We start from the raw sequence: 12,608 nt of genomic DNA on the forward strand, positions 1-12,608 counted from the left end.
CACTTCGGTCTTGTTTACAAAATAAGTTATTGATTTAACGACTTTAGCTCGACAACCGCTTTGCCGAATAGGGGGGAGCGAAATCCCGGCCCCATATATAATATATATATATATATATATATATATATATGAAAATTAAATTAAATTAAACAAATAAACACCAATGAAACCCAACAATATAAGTAACAACACACCCAACAGCCGTAAGTGAACGGGTTAATTTTAGTAGTGTCATCTCTTGCGCAAACTAAGTCCCGCTTCAGGCCGATTCTTTTCTTCCAGTTTATTCTAAATTAAATTATTCTTATTAGTAGTTTGTGCAAGAGATGGTACTACTAAAATTAAATTAAATTAGTTATTTATGTAAAAAATTGTTTGAGAAATTATTTAACTCTTTCTGTCTTAAATTAAATATGTATTTTTTTCGGTGAATAATTTAAATTTTTGTAAGTTATTCAAAAATAATTTTAAACATTACATGTAATTTGATCCAGAAATAATTTTAAATCAAACTTGTAAATTGTTCATAAAATCTTGTTTGATTTTAATGTAGCCATTTTGTTCTGTGTTATATACCTGAAGATGTCTGTTATAAACAGGTGAAAACATTAGTAAGAATATGTCAATTTCTTGTGTGCTGGTTTAAGTCTGTTGTTTGTGTTCATTCTCTATTCATAATTATAACTCTTTCTTTATCCTATTTCACCACTAATGTGAACAATAATGATTTTGTTCTCATATCCAATAATGTTTATTAAATATCTGTAAAATTAATAGTAAACTAAATGCTTCATCATAATGTTCTAATGAAAGTAAAATTTTATCAGTATTATATGCTAAACAAAGAAGTTAAGATTTCTTACTTTCTGACAAATTATCCCACTGATCCACAATGTAACTTTGACAGCTTTCTTCTGATGTACTTGCACTATCGGTAGCTATCATCAAATTACAAGATTTTCTTGACGTAATAACCGTTCTAACGGTTCCTGTTTCAGAATCACTTTCTTCATCTGAAATAATTAAAGTAACATTTAAATCTCATAAAAATAAATAAATACAGTGTTGCCTTGTACTTCAAATTTAATTTGTTCCAGAAGGCCATTAAAACATCTGAATTCTTCAAAGTTTAAATTAATTTTTCCCATTAGAAAGAATGGGAAGTGAATTAATCCATTCCCAGACCCAAATGATACCCATTTTGGTAAACTTAACACAGCTAATACACATATTTTAAAGTACAAATAACACAATTAAATGCCTTAATAATAAATAAAAACATAAAAACAAATAACAAAAAAATTATGATAAATGTTAAAAAGAATCAGGTAATTAACACTAAGAAAGAAAATGCCAGTTACCACTATGGATATTGGCATTAATGAGCTAAACTCACAGAGATTAAATAGTTTTTCATAATAGGTTGTTCTGTTCCAAGATTTACTTTCCATTTAGGTGAATTGTTTTGTAAATCAGTTTTAGATAATTATTTTACAAAATTTGAAACTATGGTAAAACCTATCATTTTTTGTAGATAAATAAAACATCATATATAGCATGAAATTTAACTAATAATTTTATGTTTGGTTATATATGTTTTTACACAATACAGGTACTCCTCACTTTACGACCGAGTTCCGTTCCGACGACTACGTCGTTAAGCGAATTGGTCGATAAGCGAGGAGCTTGCGCCGGGAATATACGATCGTTGAAAATTATACAAATTATGCGACAAACTTCAAATTTATTCATAAAAAGACTATTATAGTACACTATTAGCCTATTATAATACTATAAGACTATTATAGTATGCTTAGTGCACACGTCACCATTTGCCCCTGACCGACACTCGAGCCGAGAAGGGGATTTCCCGAACTGCAGGTCGAAACTTGATCGATCGTAAGTGCGAGTGGTCGTTAAGCAGATAGGTCGTAAAGTGAGGAGTACCTGTGTAGAGAAAATTGGCTTAAAATGACACATCGTAAAGAAAATGTAAGAACAAAATATTTTCTTATATAAAATGCTTAATGATTTATTGATAAGTAATATTATACCAAATAATACAAATAAAACCAATAACAATAACTGAAAAATTCAGATTGTTTTTAATTAACAGATGATTCAAAAAAATAAAGATACTCTTTCATTTGCCCTATTTGCTAGAGTAAAACCTGAATCAGTTTTTGCATAAATTGCATATAAAGTTGTTTTTCTCTCAGTGAGGCCTACATATTTATTATCTGCACACAAAGGACATTTCTTACATTTAAAACATATCTTCTCTACCTGCACTTAAAAATCAACAAACAACAATAAAAACCTTTTAATATGCAATCTTTTCATTAAATCTTCTAATGCTTTTGGTCGGTCGATTGACCTTCTTTGGGAAAAAAATTGAAAAATTCCGACTAATAAAGAAAGAAAAATCAAACATTATTAAAAATTTTCTTTTACATTTAATGTAAATACATGTCCGGTATCAATACGTGAATAGATAATTACAATACAAGGGATAACATGACATCCAAAAATACAAATAAAATAAAAATAAAAACAACACAAGTAATAACATAACCAGCAAAAAATATGCCTATTACTTTTACCATATGTGAATTTTTTCTTACTAATATATTCGTATTAAGCACACCCTCCATGCCGCCAAAACTTTATTTGATTCTCTAAAGTTTATTGTTTGTCCTGCTTGGTTGGTCCTGTGTATGTGCCATGCTTCTGCATACTTCACGTGTAGCTTGTCATGTGTCTTTTGAATTATTTTTGCCCATTCCCGTTCCACTATAACTTCTGTTGAGTCTGTTATAACATAAGTCACTAGTGCAATGACCAGTTGCTCATTCTGTATGTTACCTATATGCTCTTTTATCCTTTCTTTTAACAACCTCCCTGTGGCTCCAATGTAGTGTAGTTCTTTTTGAAGCCTTTCATCTTGTATGGGTATTCTATAAATTCCAAGAAGTCTGTCCTGTACATTGTTGCAATGCGGGTATGCTCTCTTTATAAGTGGCCCGAATGCCGCCAGTTTATAGCTTGCTGGGTTGTGAGAGACCCAGGGTGAGAGACTTTCTGTAAACTTTTGTAGAGATTTCCCCTCCTTTCTCTAATTTGATTGATATATCTAGAAAGTGTACAGTTTTATCATTCTCTTGCTCTAGCTCAACCTCTAGGCTGAACTTGTTGAAATTGACGTCTCTGATAATTGTTGGATGTCAGGTTTTCCTTTCCTTATTATCAACATAGCATACGAATGCTGTGTTGATGACAAGTGAACTGCATATCTGAGGTATAATAGAGTTCTCTAATGTCCTCAGAACCATATCCCAAAATTCACAGACGATAAAAGTAACAGGAACATTTTTTGCCAGTTATGTTATTATTTGTGTTATTTTTATTTTATTTGTATTTTTGGATGTTATGTTATTCCTTGTATTGTAATTATCCAGTGGCATAATCAGGATCTGAACTAGAGGGGGGCAACTCATAGTTTCTTTGAGTGCAAGAATAGCAGTGAACAGCAAAATAGTTCAAAGATTTCACAACAGATGGCTCTAGGCTAGTCACAATATTCATTATTCAATCTGATACTAAATTGATATGTCTATGCTGTGTGTCAATTACTACATTAATTTTTTTTCTAGGGGGCAGCTGCTCCTTCCTACCCCTTGCTGGGTACACCCTTGTAATTATCCATTCACATATTGATACCAGACATGAGAATTAGATGTAAAAAAATTTTTAATAACGTTACAAAATAGGTTTCATTCTTTATAAATCGGAATTTTTTGAATTTTTCCCGAAGTAGGTTAATCAACTGATCAAAAACATTAGAAGATTTAATAAAAATGTTTTAGTTGCATATTAAAAGGATTTTATTGTTGTTTAAGACATGTTTCTCCAGATTTACTGTACTTCATCCCACGATTGTCTCTGACTTCCTCTTGTATTTTACCTCAAAATAATCTAAATTATTAAATCATCTAAAAGTCGGTCACAAGTGCTCATTATCATTACATAAAATACTAGCAACTTGAACATTCGGTCAAGCAGCTGATATTACTTTCATTAAGAGTACAATCAGATAACTAATAATAACATAACGTATTATGATGTCTACAGAGACAAAAACTTGCCTAGCATACACAAAATATTATATTGCAGAGAAGAATTTTCTTGATTTTCTTTTTCTTTCAAAAAAATACTCTTCATAATTTCAAAACTCAGTAATGATTGTGGTTGCTACCTTCCAAGCATCATATAATGGTAAGTTCAAATGTATTTTGTACCATTTTTCAAATACACTTGAACCAGTTTATAACTAGCATAGATATAATGATTACAGGATTATAACAAACAAAATCCCATAATAATTTTAATTTATGTGTATTTCCACACATTTGCTCACAGTTATAACGAGTGTACTTCAAGGATATACCAAACAAATTTCTGATAGCTCTGCAAACATTTAAACATTCCTAACTGTTTAAGTAGTAAGAAACGCCATACCAAATTCTTGGAAGAAATAAAACTGAAAGGGTTACTTAGTTTTATGACCTGTCTGGATTACAAGCCTATTTATTACTTTCTTTTTGGACATTGTCCCTCTCTTTGCTGACTACCTTCCAGACTTAATTTATCTAAACGCTGCTGCTAACCGAAATCAGGCAAATTATTGATTAGTATTATGTTTAAATATGAAAAAATAAATTGTTTAATATTAAAAATATTGTAGTTTATATAACCGTATTAATGAAAATACAGTATAATTTGATTACATAATTTTTGTTTCTTGAATTTAAGCCACGAATCAACTTATTGAAAATTAAAACATATAGTAAATAGATTCCATTAATGGCACAGTTACAAATTTTCCTGTCTGTGGGGCATCTCCTACATGTTGATGCCAACAGCAGCTGCCCATTCTCCCCTTTATATCATTGCTCATCATAAATAAAATGAAAAAATCTTGCTAGTCTCTTAGTGCTCATTAACCAAGTTCAACTATACAGTCAATGTACCATTTTACCCCATGTGTCATTTTAAGCCAGGTTCCCAAAAATTTTTAACTGTGTTTCTGTTCAAATTTCAAAAGTCAAAAACATTTTTACTATGATTTTACCAGAATCATTTTCTTGAGGAGAAAGTATACTAGGTTGAGTACAGCTTGCCATTTTCACATCATCATCAGAGCTATCTGTAGATTCTTTATATGCTCCTAAATAAACAAATATTGATATTTAATAAATTAATTTTATGTATCAATTACAAAAGGAATTAATAATTTTAAAATAATCATAAATAAAAAATAAATATTGAAAAGTAATGACTATTATCCAGAAATGAAAACTGAAATTTTTTAAAAATTGAAGTTTTAATACAGTAAAACTTACAAAAGCCCGAAGTGCACAGGTCTATTCTGACTTAATTATATTAGATTTTATGTCTTAGACCGGCTGAAACAAGAAAATGGTTGCTGCTTCAAACTGTGAACAAACATTTTTTACCAAATGTCAGTCTAAATATAATATTTGCTATATTTATTGAAATGAACTCAAAATAAGAAAAAATGACTCAGAATGTAAAATACAGTAAAACTTCGATCTATCATTTTTGGCAGGACTTGGAGAAAAACAACTGACATGGAAAAACAATTGACAAGAAATTTATGACATTAATGTTTTTATTGTTTATTTCGTGTGAAACGTATATTTTTCAGTGATACGCCTATATGACAGTTCACTGTAATACTAAACAATATGGCACTTGTGCATGAATGTGTGTTTACTCTACATTTTAAGAATACTGTAATTTGTTCTGCTTTCTTTTGGTAAGAATACTAAAGTATTAACATTTCGGAGGCAGCCGATCAGAAAAATTCGATATTGGGTAAGAATGCATTACTTATATGATAAACGACAACAGTATAACGTGTGCATTCACCATTACTAATAAATCTGATGACATCTATATTGGTACAAAAGATTATGCAAATAAATGTGTTTCTAATTTTTTGGATAACAAATACAAAATACATTTTTGTATATCACAATCTTCATTTTCAGTACATAATATGCACATAATTCATGATGACAGCCATCTTAATTTCTGTTTTCAGTACTTGAAACCTCACTGCACTAGTGATGTAGCAGATAACTTAAAGCAGAAATAGCTTAACTGCCTTTTAATAAAGCTGCTTTAAGTGGTTTTACCAAAAGAAAAAAAAGCACCCAATATGTACAATAAAATAATTGATATGTAAATAATTGCAAAAATTATCCAGGAAAAGATAATTTGTCTTTCAGCATGATTACAATATTATAGTACAGTACTGTATTTTATTACCCTATTAGATAAGTACTACAGTATATTAAGAGGAGCTATTTGGGAAATTGGTTTAGTTTTTAACTTTTAACTTTGGATTTAACTTTTAAATATGGGAAGCTTTTATTATTAGTACACAATAATCAGTGTCTCAATTTAGCACCCTCTATTGTAGGTAGAACAATTCACGAGAGAGAATATTTTTCTTTTAGTTAAAATACAGAACAAATATTCAGGAAAAACAAACTATGTGGGAATAAAAAAACACAAACAATAACATGGTGTTGTAACACCACAATATATATGGGTCCTTATTTGGGACTGGAGAAAACAACTGATAAATGCAAGAAAATGGTTGATACAGGAACGACAAATCACAATTTCACCGTATAAGTAAAGTTACTGTATACAGTGAAACGTCAATCTGTTATTCCAATATCAATCATTGTATATTGTAAGATTTTACAATCCAAGTTTTAACTTGGGCAGTTACAGATGAGGTAAAGTTCAGACTTGTTGTGGTTTTTGCAGAGAAAGGCATGACAGCAGATTAACAAGTACAAACAATTTTTATTATTACAAAAAAAAATAGAAAATAAATGAATATCTCATACAAATGTTAGTTACATGGACACTTTGGAATATATGGAAAGATAGTTCATTCTTCAGAAAACAAAACAAAAAAGGGTAAAAACTGTAGTTTCTTACCATTACAGATTTTCTTCTTAATTTTTGTTTTAACAGACACATATTCAATAGAAATTTCCAAAACGCATAGAATTATTTTGTGCTGACCCATATAAAAAGCACTATTGTAAAAGTTTAGTGTGAAATTAAAATTTACCACAAAGGCAGACAGGATAAGATGATAAAAATAATTTGATATATTTTCACAATTAAAACAATTTTGCACTTTTATCTTATTTATACAGATTCTTAATTATGGATTCCAATGTCATGGTAATACAATAGTATATGAGATTACAGCTAGAACAATACTTTATTATATCCAAAGCACATGTACGGTACAGATCCCGATGACGACAATATGAAACTCGAAACCTTTAAACTAATCTTATATACTAAATTAATACTAATGAAAGAAAAGGATAGAAATAAGAGGACAGAAGAAAGAATATATATATATATATATATATATATATAATAGGAATAGGAAAGCCAGTGTTTTTGGTATGTTGAACTATGCATATCGTTGGGTGGGATGCCACAAGTTATTCTCATAAAATTGGCTCGTTGTCGTCTTCTTCAACACTTAAGGTTTTTTCTTCTTCCACTTTCGTCGATACTACTCTTAAAATAGGATCCCTTTTCTTGAGTTATTTCCAATATCTCCTGTCGTTGCTAACACGACTCGGAGTGTTCTCTTCACGTCTGTACACTTCGAGGTTTGGCCAAAGAATGACCTGCCCATTGTCTTTTTGTCCCCGGGACCCTGTTCACTTCTTTGTTCCTCACATTTCTCGAAACTGATCGTCCCATCCCAAGGGACAGAGATTGGATAAGAAAGTTCTAGAAGGAAATAGAACAATAGAACAAAGGGTAGAAGGAAGAACTGAACTAAACTTAAATTAATATTTACAAAAATATAGTGTACAACCACACTATGAACAGAAAACTCATAGGACTACTTACCAACTTCAAAACGTTCCAGTCATCATTGCTTAAGCTTGTCGTCCTGGAGCTGCATGTTGGACGGCAGACACATACAAAGTGTGTCACGTAACCTACCTTCAACATCATTCAGTCACGTGATTACATCTTTGATGCGTTTCCAGACGTATCATATGATAAAGCATCATCATCTTATTACTAACACATGATTACCTCTTTTGTGACTACAAACAGCCAGAGGCATACCGAGGGGAGCATTGGGGGCGGTCCGCCCGGGTGACACCCGTTTAGGGGTGACACCCGACCGTGAAAAAGTAAGTCACGAAATAAATCTTGACAACACGCTTTAACATTAAGTCGTGGAAAGTTCAACTGACTCAACAACCCATGACTAAAAAAAAAGGTCAATGGAATATAAACCTATCTGACTATATCGCTTATTCGTTATAGCGTTCAAGTTTGCTCAAGTGCGGGCATATTACAATTCAATAATCCGATACTGTTTTATAAAACAGTTAAGAAGGGTGACACCCACGGTGTGACTTGGGGTGACACCACGATATCCGCCCCGGGTGTCACCCATGCTAGCTACGCCACTGCAAACAGCCCACGGACAACAGGTCGACAAGCATTGCTTTAGTTACGTTTCCGCAACGACAACAATTTATTTTCCAAAATTAACTCCGTAAAAACAGAACAAATAAATTATCAAATTACTTGTGTAGCAGCCTTAAAACTTTTCTACAATTTTTACAATAGGTAGTAGTGTATTGAATTTTTAAGTATCATGTGTTTTTCTCTAACAAATCCTATTCTTCTTCATTTTAGTCTTGTATTATTTAATAACAGTAAAGCATATATTACTTTAACATTCTTAAATTAAATTTTTTGAATCAGCACACTAATGACATAATGTTTGACTTACAAGGGCTCTGTAACATAACTGTCATACGTGTGTGGGTTCATTTTATTCATTCTGAACTTCATTTCTCATGCTTTATCTTATTAAGTGAATTTCTCTGTGATGTTATTTGGTGCTCCCATATTATAAAAGTACCAAAATTATTTGTATATTTTTTAATAATAAAGTGGAGTCAATGTTAAAACCTTTTCATTATTTTAACTGCTCATTGATAAACAATTTTAACAGATTACAGACACTAACAAATGATTGGTATTAAAAAAATTAAATTGTAAAAGAAACATTTTTATTTCCAAACAGAAATGTCTGTATTTTAAATATATAGAAAAACCTAGTTATTTCGATATCGAACAATTCAAAGTATCGCGTAATTCGATATCAAGTCTAGTCCCTGGCCAAGAGAATAGGGTTTTGCATATTTGAGATGGAGGACCCGATTTTGAGCTAATTTAAAGAAATTTTTCATATTGCTATTAAAAGAAATGGAAGCATAGGAATGCATTCACCAAAAAACATCTCACATCTCTGCATTAAATGAAGTTTATTCAGTCAGATATTAAATATAATTTATATGAACATATTTTAATTATTGATCAAAGTACTATTTCCATAAAAAATAAAATCTATGTTTTTTATAAAATAGTTTTATGGAATAGGCCATCCTCGGGTTAAACCAAAGAATTAGAATATTGGCCAATATTCCAATTCTCGGGTTTAATCTGAAGATGGCCTATGGAATAGGCTGGAAACGTTAGTTTTCAATAAAATTATCTTGGCAACGTAAGGTGTGTTTTGATAATCTAATCCAGTAATTGTAAGTGTTCCATGATCCTTTCAGAATCATGGAACACTTACAATTTTATAAGATTTTCACAGAACATGGTCATAAAGTAAAACAGTATATAATAATTTTTTATATTGTATATTATTTTAAAAATCACACACAACAGTTTATATATTAGTCAATAGCAAATAACAATCAATAAATGAAATTTAAAAAAAAAAAATTGTCACAATTTTTTAATAAGATATTTGGGCCTGATGACTTTTACAAATGTTTTCAGTATCTGGTCTTATGTGTGAAAAAGTTACTCTTATTTCCTCTTCTATATTTGTCAGCCTTTCATGTTTCTTTGTCTTAATATTCGTTAATATATAGAGAAATGCTTACTGGAACTGTATAACATCAAATTAAATAAATCTACACCTTGGGTAGCCCTACATCAGCTTTAATATGTGAGCTTGTGCTGCGTAAATTGGAAAACGATATCCTGCCCGTCTTCCGGGAAGATATATTGGTTTACGCAAAATATGCAGATGACATCTTCATTTTGTGGAAGAATAAGCAGAGTGCAAACTGCTTTATAAGCTTGGTCAGCAATAACTCTTATGGGCTTACGTTGGAGCTAGAACAAGAAAACAAAAGTCATATTAATTTCCTTGACTTAACGATAATGTGTAGGGAAGGTCAGATCAAAACGAGTATTTACCGTAAGCCGGTTTATCAACCTTACATCATTCCTAGAAATTCTTCGGATCCGGAACACATAAAAATAGCAGCTTTTAGATCGTGGATAAAAAGGGCTTACATGCACTGCACCAGCATATATGACACTTATAGGGATTTTTTTATTTTTTGGAATCATCATTTCCCCTTTTGGATAACAGATTCCCCGCACCGCTAACACATAATGGGGCTTTAGGTACTTTATACATAGTCCGTACTACATAACCAAGTTACAATGTTAATATAAAAGATAGGAATTACAAACTACTGAGCTACTCACTCAAAAAGTTGTTTTACAAATGAATATGAGCTACTTTGCTCTTTAATATCTTCCTTAGAAAGTCAATGAGTTGATTATATGTTTTTTCCCTTCTGATTAAATGATAAATCCCACATACTTATAGAGAGTTAGATTATATACGGAGCAAGGATACAGAAGGCACACAGTAGATACCCTTATTAAGGCCTTCCAAAAATGTGGCCGACAAGCGGAAGGATCCAAACTTAAAGAAAGAATCGTGCTTAATTACGTACCTTTTCTAAACCAAATGACTAGGAAGGTGGCCAGAAATAGGAATCTCTGGATTATTTATAGATGTAATCCTACAGTATACAGACTATTGAGAAATGATAAGAAAAGATATAAATCTAATAACCTCACAGGAGTATACGCTATACCTTTGAAAAATAATAGGTTTAACTCCAACCTAGTATATGTAGGGGCTACCATGAGGAGTTTGAAAAAAAAGATTGAAGAACATAAATACACAGTAAATAAAAGCATTGATAGTACGATCCTCGCTGCATTTGCCAAGGAGCAAGATGTCACAATTTATTGGGACCAAGCGATGATTATTAAACCTACAAGATCAGCACAAGTGGTAAGATATCTAGAAAAAAATGGAAATACACAAAGTGCAGCTCACCACACAACGCATTAATCATAGAGATGCCGACAGTTTATCCACGGCCCGGAAATCATTCTACGAAAGAAATTGACGCAGTTTTTATGACTCCACAGATGCCAGTTTGGTTTATTTCTGTCTTAATTTTTATTTTTATCTTTAGGTGATTTGTATACGCTTGTTAATTTTATTATTGTAAGTTGTTATTTGTATTTTGCTTATATATTTTTACGTTTGTTATAACGATATTAAGAACGGATTCACGTTTTACCATTGGGTGTATAACCGCATTTTGAAATTTGTTCTTTTTAAATTCGAATTTCTCGTTAGTTTCTTTGTAAAGAATAACCAAAGATCTCTTAAAGGGATCAAAAACATTTTTATAGAATTAAACGTTATGCTGGACCCGTGAAAGGTGTAGATTTATTTAATTTGATATTTGTTAATGTTGAAAAACCAAGCTTGCATAAGTATGATGCTGAAATTTGTAATAAATTTTAATTGCTTTTTCAGAAATAGTTTTAAACTCAGTTTGAACAGAAATCCAAAATTCTTCAACTGTTGTTTTGAAAATTTCATTTTGAGAGTACGACCTGTTGACAATGTAATGAATTCTTCCTCTTCTTGTAACAAAAACTCATAACTTGATGTGTTGACTGCAGAAAATGAATTTCGTATCCAATCATATTTTTCAATATTCAATACAGGAAAGTATTTAGGAATTTTTTCTTCTAATAATGCTAAATATTGTGTTATAATAGGAATTATTTCATCGATATTGTTATTTTGAACTGAAGGAAACATGTCTGCTGTTCGTTCTTGAATTATGCACATTCTCCAAAGTGATATTTTTTTTTGAAATGCTGACAGTTTGTCAGTGGATGTTAGAATATTTTCATTTTTAACATGCATACCAGTATTCACATTATTTAAATAATTGAAGATATCAGCTAAATATGCCATTTCAATACACCAAATATCATTTGTAAGAAAAGTTTTAAAAATATTTTCTTCTTTTTGAAAAAAACATTGACAATTCATCTTTAAGTTCCAAAATTCGGTTCAACACTTTACCTCGCGATAACCACTTTACCCGAGTATGTAAAAGTAAAGATTTGTGCTGCACTCCCTTGGATGCACAAAGTTTTTTAAATAGGTGTGTTTGTATGGATTGCAATTTGATGTAGTTTACCGTATTTACAATTTCGTCTAATATGGATTTTAATATCGTAAGTAATGTTGCTGTTGCCGAGACAAGTGATTCTTGGTGTAAAAAACAGTGTGTAGATATGATATTAGGATTTTTCCT

General features: G+C 31.0%; 1 protein-coding gene across 4 annotated transcripts in view; it reads right to left on the minus strand.

Moving 5' to 3' along the window:
- The window catches only part of LOC136968915 (rab effector Noc2-like), a 71,184-nt gene that overhangs the window by 19,604 nt on the left and 38,972 nt on the right, over positions 1–12,608 (minus strand). For all 4 annotated transcript variants that reach the window (XM_067262978.1, XM_067262975.1, XM_067262977.1 and 1 more), the window contains 2 exons: positions 5,132–5,227; positions 864–1,013 (listed from right to left, as the gene is read on the minus strand). In XM_067262978.1, the coding sequence (XP_067119079.1) occupies positions 864–1,013; positions 5,132–5,227 (246 nt within the window). The remainder of the gene's footprint in view (positions 1–863; positions 1,014–5,131; positions 5,228–12,608) is intronic.

Source organism: Centruroides vittatus, unplaced genomic scaffold (genome assembly GCF_030686945.1).
Source record: "Centruroides vittatus isolate TY-2023 unplaced genomic scaffold, ASM3068694v2 contig_166, whole genome shotgun sequence".
Taxonomy (NCBI): domain Eukaryota; kingdom Metazoa; phylum Arthropoda; class Arachnida; order Scorpiones; family Buthidae; genus Centruroides; species Centruroides vittatus.